Source organism: Rana temporaria, chromosome 2 (assembly GCF_905171775.1).
Source record: "Rana temporaria chromosome 2, aRanTem1.1, whole genome shotgun sequence".
NCBI lineage: Eukaryota > Metazoa > Chordata > Amphibia > Anura > Ranidae > Rana > Rana temporaria.
The window spans coordinates 400,992,396-401,008,706 of record NC_053490.1 but is presented as its reverse complement, the minus strand read 5'-3'; the positions used below and the strand labels follow the sequence as shown (position 1 = coordinate 401,008,706).

The 16,311-nt window shown below is 42.3% G+C and overlaps 1 protein-coding gene across 1 annotated transcript in view; it reads left to right on the top strand.

The window, feature by feature from the left end:
- Positions 1–16,311, top strand: part of LOC120927438 (cyclic AMP receptor-like protein A) — a 712,728-nt gene that overhangs the window by 150,179 nt on the left and 546,238 nt on the right. The window contains exon 5 of the mRNA XM_040338115.1: positions 9,480–9,540. Coding sequence (XP_040194049.1) covers positions 9,480–9,540 — 61 coding nt within the window. The remainder of the gene's footprint in view (positions 1–9,479; positions 9,541–16,311) is intronic.

Sequence of the window (16,311 nt, the reverse complement as noted above, 5' to 3'; positions counted from 1 at the left end):
CAGATACATCTGTGCAATGGTGGTGCGGCCATGAGAATCTAAGACCAGCCAAAAATGCCACATCTGGTAGCTGAGGGGGCATAACAGGCAGCCAACACAAAACGCACCCCGAGAGGGTCAAAATGTATGAAGTGACGCAGGTGTAAGCTGAATGGGGTGTCGCAGGTGTAAGTTGAATGGGTGTAAGTTGAATGGGTAACGCAGGTGTAAGCTGAATGGGGTGTCCCCCAAATATAAAAGTGGTGTAAAAAATAGTGTTTGAAAATGTTGAGCAGAGTGAAAGAATAAAGTGCAGCAAGAAAAAGGAGAAGGAAAACGTGAGAAAAGGAGGCAGTAGTTTCAAGACAAAAGGGGACCCACATGTTCCCACAATCCCTCTAGACCATTGAAATATGATTGTCTTTCTTATTTATAGATGATCACTATGGTTTTGCTCCTGATGAGTGGCTAAAAGGCCCTGAAACGCGTAGAGCTAATAACTACCGATATGTGTATATATTCATCAACTTTTTATGGATGTTCCTTTAAACGTATTTTTTTTCATCTCCATTAAGTGAGTAGGTCACTAATATGTACAGGTATCAACTGCAATATATGTAAATATGCATCAACTACTCCATGTATTCAGGCCCATCGCTACAGGACAGGCAAAATAAACAATTGCTTGGGGCCCCGAGCTGGCCTGGGGCCCCCAACTTCCCCTTTCCAGGCTGTAGCGTGGCCGAGCTCCTCTTTCCTCCTGTCAGTCCGGTCAAATACCGCGCAGTACAGGAGATTCAGTGTCCTGTTCCCGGCCGGACAGGAAGTGCACACTGAGTGCTCACTTCCTTTCAGTCCGGCCGGAACAAGGAAACTGAATCTCCTGTAGCGCAGGGACCCGGCCGGTGTTCTGCCGAATAAGTTCTGCCTGGGGGATAAGGACCCCCCTTGTACTGCGCATGCGCGACGCAGAGTCTCCGAAAATACGGCAGGACACCTGACTGACAGAAGGAAGAGGAGCTCGGCCATGCTACAGGTATGAAGGGGAGGTGAGAAAAGAAACAAAACATGGGGGGGGGGGGAGTAAAAAGAATGTGAGAATGACCACAGTGATAATGGATCACCAACTCATAATAAATGAATGTGACACATATATAAGCACAAGTGCATGATAACACAATCAAAAGTTGTAACAAATGATGCTATATGGTGAATGTCTCTCAGTGACTGTGAATAGAAAGAAGAGAGCTCACTGGCACACTGGCACAGCCAGGTGGATGGAAAGTGATCACAAAATGGTAAAATATGAATAAAAGCAATGTGGGAAGCATAAAGATGCTGGCACAGGATGTGTGTAAACAGATTGTGAGTTCCTACAAGCTGGGAACCACGATCTGTCATCTCCTATAGTGAGTCCCCTCCCCCCACAGTTAGAACACACATTAGGGAACACAGTTAACCCCTAGTGTTTTTGATTTACACAGTAATCAGTGCATTTTTATAGCACTAGTCGCTGTATAAATGCCAATGGTCCCAAAAATGTGTCAAGTGTCCGATATGTCCACCATAATGTCGCAGTCCCGATAAAAATCGCAGATCGCCACCATTACTAGTAAAAAAATAAAATGCCATAAGTCTATCCCCTATTTTGTAAACGCTATAACATTTGAGCAAACCAATCAATATACACTTTTTGCGATTTTTATTACCAAAAATATGTAGAATACATATCGGCCTAAATTGAGGGAAAAAATAAAATATATATATATATATATATATATATATATATATATATATATATATATATATATATATATATATATTTTTATTTTTTTTTTTAATCGGGCTATTTATTATTACAGCAAAAAGTACAAAATATTGTAAATATGTTTTTTTTTTAAATCAACGCTCTTTTTTTTGTTTATAGCGCAAAAAATAAAAAAACATGAAGAGGTGATCAAATACCACCAAAAGAAAGCGCTATTTGTGTGGGAAAAAGGACATCAATTTTGTTTGGGTACAACGTCGCACGACCATTCAATTGTCAGTTAAAGCAACGCAGTGCCGAATCACAAAAAGTGCTTCCGGGGCTGAAGTGGTTAAAAGAGCCTTCTTACCATCTTTGTTTAGTGTTATCTCTCATTAGGATAAAAGGTTGAACAGGCTGGCTTGGGTTCTTATCTAGAAGTATTGTCAGAATTGATGTTTAACTTGCTTATCTTTTCAGGTTATGCTCAAGTGGTATTCCATTGTATATACATACATTTAGTATCTGTTGTTGCCAACTTTCTTAACTGCCATTTCTTGAGGAATCATTCTGCTGAGTTTGTGCTGTTATTCAAAGCTCAGTTGAACCTCCAATTACCTCCTTTGTATAACCTTATATTATCTGAAGTATCTCAGTAAAATAATAAAATAATAATAAATAGAATATAAACGCATTGAGTGTTGTCTTATTAAAGGTGCTGCAATGATGTCTGAACCCAGAGTGTTAGGTGGGTTGGAATGTTTACAGGGTCATGGTGATGCAGATGAGCAGGTAAATCAAAGCAGTCTCCAAGGGGACCATGCTACACACAGGATTACCAAGCAAAAATAAAGGGGGAAAAAAAGCCTCAAAAGACACTAAATGCAGCCAATTAATCTAATAATGGTCAAAGAAAATATTGTCATCCATCCAAATTAATAAAAACATTATACAGGCATATATATATATATATATATATATATATATATATATATATATATGTATATATATATATATATATAGAGAGAGAGATAAATACACATACATATATATACTGTGTGTATATGTACAGTGGGGATCGAAATTTTGGGCACCCCAGGTAAAAATTTGTATTAATGTGCATAACGAAGCTAAGGAAAGATGGAAAAATCTCCAAAAGGCATCAAATTACAGATTAGACATTCTTATAATATGTAAAAAAAAGATAGGGGCAGATCCACATACATCTGCGCCGGGCGCAGCGTATGTAAGATACGCTACGCCGCCGTAACTTATCTTTTTTAATTTGTATCCACAACGAATCCGCGCCATAAGTTACGGCGGCGTAGTGTATCTCTCGCGGCGTAAGGGCGCGGAATTCAAATGAATCTAATAGGGGCGTGTTTTATGTCAATATGTCGTGACCCGACGTAAACAAAGTTTTTTTGGAACTGCGCATGCGCCGTCCCTGGGGTATCCCAGTGCGCATGCTTGAAATTAAACCGGAACCCGCCAATGCTTACGACGGTGACGTCATTCTACGCAAATTCCTATTCAAGAACGACTTACGCAAACGTAAAAAATTCAAAATTGTATGCGGGAAGGACGGCCATACTTAACATTGAGTATGCCTCAGTATAGGAGCTTTAACTATACGCCGGAAAAAATTGCAGCTTAGATCCGACGGCGTACGAAGACGTACGCTGTCGGATCTAGCTGAGATGCCATCGTATCTTGTTTTGAGGATTCAAAACAAAGATACGTCGCAGGAATTTTGAAATTACGCCGGCCTATCAATAGATACGCCAGGGTAATTTCTTTGTGGATCTGCCCCTTAGATTTTATTTCCATCATTTACACTTTCAAAATTACAGAAAACAAAAAAATGGCATCTGCAAATGTTTGGGCACCCTGCAGAGTTAATATCTTGTACTGCCCCCTTTGGCAAGTATCACAGCTTGTAAACGCTTTTTGTAGCCAGCCAAGAGTCTTTCAATTCTTGTTTGAGGTATCTTTGCCCATTCTTCCTTACAAAAGTCTCCAGTTCTTTGAGATTTCTGGGCTGTCTGTCACACACTACTCTTTTAAGGTCTATCCATAGATTTTCAGTTATGTTGAGGTCAGGAGATTGTGAAGGCCATGGCAAAACCTTCAGTTTACGCCTCTTGATGTAATCCCCCGTGGATTTTGTGGTGTGTTTAGGATTATTATGCATTTGTAACAGCCATCCTTTCTTTAACTTCAGCTTTTTCACAGATGGCATCAAGTTACCATCCAAAATTTTCTGAAATTTTATTGAATACGTTTTTCCTTCTACTCGTGAAATGTTCCCTGTGCCACTGGCTGAAATACAACCCCCAAAGCATGATTGATCCACCCCCATGCTTAACAGTTGGACATAGGTTCTTTTCATTAAATTCTGTGCCCTTTCTTCTCCAAACGTACCTTTGCTCATTCCGGCCAAAAAGTTTCCAAAATGCATCAGGCTTGTCTATATGTTCATTTGCAAAGTTCAAACGCTGATTTTTGTGGTGAGGACGTAGAAGAGGTTTTCTTCTGATGACTCTTCCATGAAGATCATATTTGTACAAGTATCTCTTTATAGTGGAATAGTGTACCACAACTCCAGTGTCTGCCAGATCTTTCTGGAGGGATCGTGCAGTCAAACATGGGTTTTGAATTGCTTTTCTCACAATCCTGCGAGCTGTTCTTCCTGATATTTTTCTTGGTCTTCCAGATCTTGCTTTAACTTCCACTGTTCCTGATGACTGCCATTTCTTAATTACATTCCGAACAGAGGATATTGACATCTAAAAACGCTTTGCTATCTTCTTATAGCCTTCTCCAGCTTTGTGAGCGTCAACTATTTTCAGTTTCAGTTTTCTAGACAACTGCTTAGAAGAACCCATGGTGCTGATTGTTGGGGCAAGGTCAGATGAGTCTGGGCATTTAAAACCTTTGAGATTGACAATATTATTTTATGGATAAGCAGATCCTCAAATTTGAAAGCACCTCATCCCATGAAATACATGAATGAATAAAGGGGGAATTGGGTACCTGAGAACCCTGGGATTATAAGGCGGTGCTGATAAATCGTGAAAGGACACAATAGTTTGAAAAAATAGAAAAGAATTTTAATAAATTTATACATACAAATAATGAATAAATAATTTGAAAACACAAGACCAGCTGAAGTTTAGAACATAGACAGACTTCAGTATCGTAGAACAACTTGTTGCAGTTTGAGTTCGCTCAACATGTTTCGCTCGTTTGAGCTTCCTCAGGAGTGTTTAGAACTGACTGCAATGGATCGAAAAAGAATCAATATAAAACAGGTGGTCAAAAAAGATAGTATTAATGAATACAATTTTTATGGGTTGATATGTCACAGCATAATATTAGCTCATAATGATATCGTAATAATTGAATGGGAAATAAATATAAACAATGTAACAATTCATAGATTAGAAATTATTCTGGGAGAGGGGGAGCGCAAAAACACTTACCTCAACATATACAATTTTAAAACTAATGGCGTGTCATAAGTATCAATCAGGTTGAATAATAATCCTGATTGGAATGAGCCTAGGAAGCCAATTTCACGAATGATGTAGCATTCTGTCCCTAAACCATAATCAATGAAAAAGCCAGGAATCAATAAATGTTGGGAGAAGATCTTGGTAAAGTTTTTAAAAGAAAAAGCACATCTCAAAAAGGAAAAACAAAAAAGTTTTTTATATTGATTGTACCTTAAAGAAATTGGTATAAATGGCTGAATCACGTCAAACAAAGAAACAGTCCTAGATTGTAGCGATAGGACTACGTGGGAGAAGGCAACCACTGAAGAGCCTCCTCTGTATTGAAGGATATTCCTCAGAATGGAGCGATCCTCAGTTCCTATTAAAATGAACCGAAGTGCAATCTAATGAGAGAGAAAACAGGGAAACAACCATGAGTTTCACTGTTTCTCCAGCATATATAGAATTAAATTTCCCAAAGAGAGACTAATCAAAAAAATAGGGGCACTTCACTCCCCAAAAAAATGAGACATACCGTGGAGGATTATCAGGGTCCGTGTGTCCCGAGTATGCAGCGTTAAGCTGCCTGCTGGTTAGTTTGTTGTGGACTGACACAGCGGCTTGAACAGCAGCCCTTTTTCACATATCACACTGGAGCGGGCGCCAGCCAATAGCGTCCGCTCAGGCGGGGACATGTGACCTCCCTTGTAATCACCATAATGAACCACCCTGCCGTCTGTCAGATGACCAACTGTGTGGGCGTGCGCTCGTCATGCTCAAAACGACGCTTTGCATCGAATGGCGAGCCGCCATATTTGATATGGGAATTTTTCCCATACTTACTATTGGGTGATTGATAACTGCCGCAAAAGCGGCGGCTAGGAGAATGCAGAGACAACTGACTTAGAAAGAGTGGGGGGACAAGGTGAAAACAAAAACGGGGGGTAAATATTCAGGACCACTGATACAAAGGGATCCAGCCACCTCAGTATAGCACAGTGGTCCTACATGTCCCTATGGTTCTATTGGGGGCAGAAGATGACTTCATGAATGCACATCAATTCGTGAAAAAAGAGGGGGCTATCCCATCAGCTATAAAAGAGAAAATCTCAAATTTTACATTGTTAAAGTACTTGAATGTGTACATCAGTCTATAGAGACCAAATGAGGGTGAGGTTGCGCCCCCTGCTGCCAAATAAAAGGATTGTTTACTCCATATTACTAATGACATTATTGGTTGGTACATTATGCATAATAATAATATTGACAAGGCAAAGAAAACCCACAATATTAGATAAACATGATACTTATTTGGCAACATAACCAAGATGAAACTAGAAAAGAGAAAAATGAAATGAATAGTAAAAAAAAGTGAAAAAAAAGAAAAAAAGGGGGCATTAAAATCACAAATGATATGACAATGACTCATAAAAAAGGTTTGAAGCTGAAAGCCTCATTTAAACCAGGGTAATGCAAAGCGGATAATGAGTGAATCCACCTAGCCTCCCGCTGTAATAATATTTTATCGAAATCACCACCTCTTTCCCCAGGGGGGATATGCTCCAAGGCAAAAAAAATCATTTTCAAACTATTGAAATTATGATGAATGCCCATGTGAAGGCTAATAGGACTTTCCATCTATTTTTTATTGATTAAATTGACATGGTCCCTAATCCTGTGAAAGAAGGGACGCTTTGTTTTGCCTATGTAGAATGATCCACATTCGCACATCATAATGTAGACAATTCCAACGGATTGGCAGGTGACAGAAAATAAAGGTTTGTGGATACGCCCACTCGCCATTCGACGCAAATCGTCGTTTTGAGCATGACGAGCGCACGCCCACACAGTCGGTCATCTGACAGACGGCAGGGTGGTTCATTATGGTGATTACAAGGGAGGTCACATGTCCCCGCCTGAGCGGAGGCTATTGGCTGGCGCCCGCTCCAGTGTGATATGTAAAGCGCGGCTGTTCAAGCCGCTGTGTCAGTCCACAACAAACTAACCAGCAGGCAGCTTAACGCTGCATACTCGGGACACACGGACCCTGATAATCCTCCACGGTATGTCTCATTTTTTTGGGGAGTGAAGTGCCCCTATTTTTTTGATTAGTCTCTCTTTGGGAAATTTAATTCTATATATGCTGGAGAAACAGTGAAACTCATGGTTGTTTCCCTGTTTTCTCTCTCATTAGATTGCACTTCGGTTCATTTTAATAGGAACTGAGGATCGCGCCATTCTGAGGAATATCCTTCAATACAGAGGAGGCTCTTCAGTGGTTGCCTTCTCCCACGTAGTCCTATCGCTACAATCTAGGACTGTTTCTTTGTTTGACGTGATTCAGCCATTTATACCAATTTCTTTAAGGTACAATCAATATAAAAAACTTTTTTGTTTTTTCTTTTTGAGATGTGCTTTTTCTTTTAAAAACTTTACTAAGATCTTCTCCCAACATTTATTGATTCCTGGCTTTTTCATTGATTATGGTTTAGGTACAGAATGCTACATCCTTCGTGAAATTGGCTTCCTAGGCTCATTCCAATCAGGATTATTATTCAACCTGATTGATACTTATGACACGCCATTGGTTTTAAAATTGTATATGTTGAGGTAAGTGTTTTTGCGCTCCCCCTCTCCCAGAATAATTTCTAATCTATGAATTGTTACATTGTTTATATTTATTTCCCATTCAATTATTACGATATCATTATGAGCTAATATTATGCTGTGACATATCAACCCATAAAAATTGTATTCATTAATACTATCTTTTTTGACCACCTGTTTTATATTGATTCTTTTTCGATCCATTGCAGTCAGTTCTAAACACTCCTGAGGAAGCTCAAACGAGCGAAACATGTTGAGCGAACTCAAACTGCAACAAGTTGTTCTACGATACTGAAGTCTGTCTATGTTCTAAACTTCAGCTGGTCTTGTATTTTCAAATTATTTATTCATTATTTGTATGTATAAATTTATTAAAAATCTTTTCTATTTTTCAAACTATTGTGTCCTTTCACGATTTATCAGCACCGCCTTATAATCCCAGGGTTCTCAGGTACCCAATTCCCCCTTTGAGATTGACATCACCTGGTCTTCCCAGACTATGATTGAGAACAATCCATGACACTGGCAGGTCTCAGCTTTGCAAAGGGGGCAGTGCATGCTATAAATTCTGCAGGGTGCCCAAACTTTTGCAGACAACATTTTTTTGTTTTCTGTAATTTTGAAAGTGTAAATGATGGAAATAAAATCTAACTTTTTTTGACATATTATAAGAATGTCTAATCTGTAATTTGATGCCTTTTGGAGATTTTTCCATCTTTCCTTGGCTTCGTTATGCACATTAATACAAATTTTTACCTGGGGTGCCCAAACTTTCGATCCCCACTGTATATGTGTGTGTGTAATATATATATATATATATATATATATATATATATATATATATATATATATTTTTATAAATGTTTTGGGGGCTGCGTAAATTTGATAGGGGAATTGAATGAATTACTAAGCTGACTGTTTTCTCTCAGATCAGATCATGGTTATTTATTATAAGTGATCACTAAAGCTGTAGAATGTTTTAAAACTTTAGGTGGATAACTATTTAAGCCTTTTTTAATTATTCCCTACTAATAGTATTTACAAAGGCATTAGTCTCCACCATTTCTAAAAAATGGATTATATACTGACAAGTTTGTATCCCTTATATGAGGAGTTAAACTGTGAAAGATGTGTCCAATAACAGACAATTAAAGAGCAATGGACGTGTCACCGATATTGCATGTGGTCACCCTGCAACTTATTTCCCTGTTACTAATTTACCATGCCTTGTTTAACACTGTGTCACTATGTGGAGGTGGTCATCTCAGTAGTGTAGCCGATCCTCTTGTCAGAGCTGCCACTCTGCTGTCTGATGGAGGAGTAATAAAGCAGCAGCAGCAAATAAGTAGGAATCATCAATCCACATGAAAGAAGATGCACACACTGCAGGTTCTCAGGTACAGCTTCCTGAGATCCCATACTGCAGATATACAGCTCTGAGGCTGAAGACATTGGAAGTTGACTGTTATTTTTCAGAAAGAAATTAATAAAAAAGTAAAAATTTCCAGGTTACTTGTTAGGCATAATTTACATTTTTAAATACTCCCTAAAAAAAAAAGAAAGAAAAAAGCTTAACCATTTTGAGTTCAGGTCCACGTTAACTGCATTTAAATATACTGAAATTATTGTTCATTTGTTTTCTCTTGTAGGATGAGGTTTTACTCGATGGTGCTCTGTGTAATTTCCAAGCATGGTGGTTAACATACTTTGGTAAGTTTATCTTGTTGCCACACTTTGGTATAACTAGTGAGACAACCTTATCAATCATTCAAAGCTGAAGTTTAGTTATATTTTGTTTGCTCGACAGCACCAGGAAAATAATGAAATGTGTCTTCTATCCAGCTGGCTAAAAGCATAATGTAGAAATGTTTTCCCCACTGCTGCTTGGCCCTTCCTACAAAGCTGATCTTTTGGTGCTATGAGGGTTAACATTAGCCATTGTGAGTCTGAAAGAGTTGCTGGAAAGTGTATTATGAGTTCTAAGAACAGAGGAGGCAGAAGAAAGGGGCAGGTGATCAGGGCAACTCTTTTACACTAACAGTGACTAATGTTAATCCCTGCAGTGCTGGAAGATCAATACCGTGGGGAGGACCCGGAGGCAGTTAAGTGATGGATAGCTGAATAGCAAAAATAACATAAATTATGCATCTAATTTCTGAACTGTCCTGCCATTCCAGGGCCTCTTCTTTATGTGGCTGTAAAATAGTTTTACACATGTGGTATTCCCATACTTGGGAGAAGTAGTAGAATGTGTTTGGTTTTGGAATGTAATTCTAAGTATGCCTATGCTGTATGTTAAAAATATCCTATTAATTAACTTAGTGGAAAATAAATGCATTTTCATTTTATTTTTACATTTTCCAAAAATTTGGGGCAAAACATATATTTTCTTACAAGATTCTTTATGCTTCTTAGAAAATACCTTGGGGTGTTTGCTTTCCAAAATGTGGTAATTTTGGTCAGTCTTTCTACTGTCCTGATTTTCCAGGAGCTCTAAAAATGTGATATGCAATCAGGAAAGATGCATGTCCCTGAAAAGCCCAGAGGTGCTTTTTTGGATTTTGGGCCCCTCTATAGGGTTACGCTGTGAAAACATGTTGTAGCATTCATACTCAGGAGGAGGAGCAGAATGTTTTTAGGGTGTAATTGTAAGTATGTCTATGCTGTGTGTGAGAAATAACTTGTTAAAATTACAAGTTTGTGGAAAAAAATAATATATAGTATTTAATTTCTTAATTTCCCCCAAAAATTGGGGCAAAAAAATGATTTACTATAATCTTTAGTCTCATGAAAACATCTATTTAGTACTCAATTATTTCCATCATTTACCACGCAGGTGGCATATACACATTCAGACCAAGTATGCATCATTGAAAAATATAGGGACCATAAGAAAATGTCCACTGCAAACACTGGTTTTAAGACACAACAGAGACGACAGGATTGGTCTCTGGTCTTCTATAACATGGCCACTAGGGATGAGCTTCGTGTTCGAGTCGAACGCATGTTCGACTCGAACATCGTATGTTCGACTGTTCGTCGAATTAAGAACGTTACGGGCCGTTCGCGCCAAATTCGAGTGGCGTGTCACGGCCCATAATTCACTGCGGCATTGCAGTGCATTTCTGGCTGACAATTGGCCAAGCATGCACTATGACCCGCATGCTTGGTCAATCACAACGCACAAAAAACGGAGAGCCATAATTGGCCAATAAAGGCTCAGAGGGTTTAGTACACGCCCCACACTATAAAACGCTGCCTGCAGGTCGGCCTTGTGTAGTGTGTTGCGGCGGTGGTTAGAGACAGAGAGAGAGAGAGAGAGTCATTTTTTTCTAGGTAGATAGAGCAGGCAGACTAGTCAGTTAAAGTTACAGTGTGTAGAGGATATATATGCATCCCAGGTGTTGTATATATATTTATACACTGGATAGTTTAGCTAGATCAGTTCTTCCTGATTTACTGGCAGGCAGGTAATTGCGCTAGCTGCAGTATTCTCACGTGGTGTACTGCCTGTGTCCTCTGCAGTTTGCACCTAAAGCTACTTGGTGTGTACTGCCCGTGTCCTCTGCAGTTTGCACCTAAAGCTATGTAGTGTATACTGCCTTTGTCCTCTGCAGTTTGCACCTAAAGCTACTTGGTGTGTACTGCCCGTGTCCTCTGCAGTTTGCACCTAAAGCTACGTGGTGTGTACTGCCCGTGTCCTCTGCAGTTTGCACCTAAAGCTACTTGGTGTGTACTGCCCGTGTCCTTTGCAGTTTGCACCTAAAGCTACTTAGTGTGTACTGCCTGTGTCCTCTGCAGTGTGCACCTAAAGCTACGTGGTGTGTGTACTGCCTTTGTCCTCTGAAGTTTGCACCTAAAGCTACGTAGTGTGTAGTACCTGTGTCCTCTGCAGTGTGCACCTAAAGCTACGTGGTGTGTGTACTGCCTTTGTCCTCTCCAGTTTGAACCTAAAGCTACTTGGTGTGTACTGCCCCGTGTCCTCTTCAGTTTGCACCTAAAGATACGTAGTGTGTACTGCCCATGTCCTCTGCAGGTTTTCACCTAAAGCTACATAGTGTGTACTGCCTGTGTCCTCTGCAGTGTGCACCTAAAGCTACGTGGTGTGTGTACTGCCTTTGTCCTCTGCAGGCCATTAGTACAGTATGTCTGGAAGGACAACAAGGAGAGGAAGAGAGTCACCAGCCGATAAAAGAGGGCAAGCATGCTCTGCGTCTAGAGGCAACAGTGCTGGTCGTGGACATGGTGCATCCTCATCAGCACGTGGCCATGGGACACACTCGTCCTTGTTTTCGGCAGCTGGCAGTGTTGAGCCGCAACATGCCGAAGACTTGGTAGAGTGGATGACCAAGCCGTCCTCATCCTCCTCATCCTCTCTCACCCAGGTTTAGGGTACTTTGTCTGGCAAAGCAGCTGCCAAGGCGTCCTCTTCCCTCTGCTCAATGGCATCAGTCACTCCTTCCCTAGCCCCACCATGTCCTCCTGAGGAGTCCCCCAAACTGTTTGACCACAGTGTTGGGTACATACTGCATGAGGATGCGCAGCGTTTTGAAGGCTCTGATGATGGTACACAGCTAGAGGAAGGCAGTAACGTGAGCCCAGAGAGAGGGGGTGCCCAAGAAGGACAGCAATCTGGCAGTCATGTTCCCCCAGCTGCACCATACTACAGTGATGAGGAGGGAGGGGATGATGAGGTCACTGACTCTACATGGGTGTCTGATAGGAGAGAGGAGGAGGAGGAGGCACAGGCACATCTCCAACAAGGCAGGATGCCCTCCAGGGGCCAGCTTAAGGACAGCACACCGACTGCATCACAACGCAGAGCTACGCATGTGCAAGGCGTTGCTTTGTCTCAACGTTATTCCAAAAGTTCTTTGGTGTGGGCCTTTTTTGAGACGAGTGCATCAGATCGTACTGCTGCTATTTGCAACATATGTCTCAAGCGTATCTCGCATGGCCAAAACATCACCCGCTTGGGCACCACATGCTTGACCAGACATATGTCGACCTGCCATGCAGTTCGTTGGACCTCAAAGACCCACACCAAAGAACAGAACGGACCTCCCCTTGCCCCTCATCAGCTGGGGTCTCCAACCCCACTATACCCTCAGTCCTCTCTGAAGCCTGCACTGATAGGACCGAAGGTGTAAAATTAGGTGTGTCACAGCCTAGTACATGCAGGCAATCTAATATCGGTACACCAATGGCAGATTGTACCAGGCAAATTCTTGGTCAGGTACCCAGGCTTACAGGATGTCCTGAAGCAGGCCAGGAAAGTCTGTGTGCATTTCCAACGGTCATATAATGCCAGTGCTCGGCTGGCAGACCTCCAAAAGGGAATACAACCTGCCCAAGAACCGCCTAATCTGTGACATGCCCACCAGGTGGAACTCTACGTTGGCCATGCTGCAGCGGCTGCACACGCAGCAGAGGGCCATCAATGAGTATCTGTGCCAATATGGCAGCAGAACTGGGTCAGAGTGGGCCATGATCAGGGATGCATGCACTGTCCTGTCACCATTTGAGGAGGCTACGAGGATGGTGAGCAGTGACAGTGCATGCATCAGTAAGGCCCCGTACACACCATAGAATCCATCCGCAGATAAATCCCAGCAAATGGGTTTCAGCGGATAGATCCTATGGTGTGTACACGCCAGCGGATCTGTTTCCGCGGATATATCTCCCCTGGGATGGATTCCAGCAGATCGAATATTTGCTGACATGCAGAACATATCCATCTGCTGGAGTCCATCCCAACGGATGGATCCGCTGGTCTGTACAGACTCACCGGATCCATCCGTCCGAAGGGATCCCCCGCATGCGTCGTAATGATTCGACGCATGCGTGGAATTCCTTATATGACAGCGTCGCGCACGTCGCCGCGTCATAATCGCGGCGACGGCGCGACACGTCATCGCCAGAGGATTTTGGCGCGGATTTCAATGCGATGGTGTGTACACTCCATCGCATGAAAATCCGCCGAAATCCTCGAGAGGATTTATCCGCGGAAACGGTCCGCCGGACCGTATTCGCGGATAAATTCTATCGTGTGTATGGGGCCTGAGACTTTCCCTCTTATTCACATGTTGGAGCACACACTGCATGGAATAATGGACAGGGCCCTTGAGGCAGAACAGAGAGAGGAAGAGGAGGACTTCCTTACCTCTCACGGCCCCCTTTATTCAGACAGTGTTCCGGCTTGCCCGCCTATCACACAGGAAGAGGACGAGAAGGAGGAGGATTGTGTCAGCATGGAGGTGGAGCCTAGCACTCAACATCAGCAGCAGTCTTCAAGGGATCAATTACAGTCCCAAGAAACCCATGGACTTGTACATGGCTGGGACGAGGTGGCTGTGGATCATGTCGTCCTCAGTGACCCAGAGGACTCCGCACCAAATGCCTCAGCAAACCTACGTTGTATTGCCTCCTTGATCCTGCAAAGCCTGCGGAAGGATCCTTGTATTCATGCTATCAAGGAGAGGGATCATTACTGGCTGGCAACTCTCTTTGATCCACATTACCAGAATAAGGTTACGGACCTTATCTTGCCGGCGCAGAGGGAGCAGAAGATGAAACATCTTCGGAAGGCCCTGCAGAAAGGTCTGTGCAATGCGTTCCCAGAGACTGGGAGGTTACAAAATCCGGATCCTGGACAACGTGTTGCTGAGGCTTCGGTCAGTCACAAAAGGAGCGGGGGAGAAGGTGGCCGTCTGACCGATGCGTTCAGACAATTTTTTAGTCCGCATCCCCAAGGTATGACCGGTTCCAGCAACCATCGCCAGCGTCTGTTTTACATGGTGCGGGAATACCTAGGGGCAAGATCAGACTTGGACACCTTTTCCACCGAAAATCCTCTGGCTTACTGGGTCTTGAGGATGGATCACTGGCCAGAGCTTGCACAGTACGCAATTGAGCTACTGGCTTGCCCTGCATCCAGCGTTCTTTCAGAACGCACATTCAGTGCTGCTGGAGGCTTTGTAACCGATCACAGGGTGCGCCTCTCCACTGACTCGGTTGATCGACTGACCTTCATAAAAATGAATCAGGCTTGGATCACCACCAGCTACCAAGCACCTGATGCTGATGTAACTGAATAATTTTTTTTGAAATGTCAGATCCGTTGAAGACTGCCTATGCTGATGCTGAGTGACTATCCTGTTATGCTGAGTGACTATCCTTTTCCTCCTCAATGATCATGCTGATAGCTTGTAAGAACATTTTTGGTTCTGGGCACCGCCACCAGTGGCTAAGGCCCAATTTTTCTGCCCCTGTTTAACAGGGGCGTGTAATTACAATTTTTAATTTCAATAGTTTTTATTAGTTTTAACAGTGATAAACACAAATTACATGCACAAAGATACACAGAGATCATATCGGTGGTTTGGATCACAAGGTGAGGAGGCATCTTATCCATACAGTACTAATAAGGTGTACTCAACAGATGAGAGTAGTTGGATTCCCGTAACCCATCATGCCAGATGGGCTAGTTGTCATGTAAACCCGAGGTACTGGTTCAGCACCAAACTCAACATGACTAAAATGGGTTAGTGCAATTGAGATAACAAAGAAAAATAGAAGAAACAAGAAAAACAAAACAAAGAACAAACAGAGTAGCAGTCTAAAACTAGAGCATTGTAAACAGTACTGGGCGGTGTACCTGCCTTGTGTCAGGCAAGGGCTATCTTACTGCAGGCCAGGTCTAGGTTGAACCCTATACCAGTCGTTCCAGGGTTCCCATATCTTATTAATCTCTGCATAGGTACCTACTCCGGAGGCAAATAGTTGTTCATATGAGCCATGGGTATTGATTATTTGAATAACTTCCAACAGAGGAGGTCTAGCAGTGGTCCTCCAATGCCTGACCAAAGCTAGCCTAGCAGCTAGAAGGACGTGGGATAAAAGCGTCCTCGAATGGTAAGGGATCTGATCTATACCCAAGGAAAGTAGCGCCAGCCCCGGGGACAGGGTCACATTAAGTTTAAGGACTTGCGCTATCAGGTGTTGGATTAGCTGCCAGTATTGTATTGTCACAGGGCAGGACCATAGAATATGGAACAGTGTCCCCGTTCCCCCACATTCCCTCCAGCACCCGGGGGATATACCATTGCCGATCTTAGACAGCCTGAAAGGGGTGAGGTACCATCTCAACAAGATTTTTTGGAATAGTTCCCACAGATTAACACATTTGGTGGATGAGTATGTTACCCTTAGGGCCGTCTGCCATTGGTCAACTGAGTATACTGTATCGAATTCTCTCTCCCAGGCTTGCATATCAGAGGTTTTGATGAGTGCTAGCTTATCCTGTAGGTAAGAGTAGAACACTGATATGCCCTTGACTTTCGTACTCTTCGCTGTATAATATAAAGCTATATGCCACGGGAGGAGGGTGAGGAGGTCAGTCTGTCGTTTCAGAAGGTGTGAAATTTGCACATACCAAAAGTATTCAGTCGTGGGTATAGAGTACTCCAGTTGGAGAGCTCT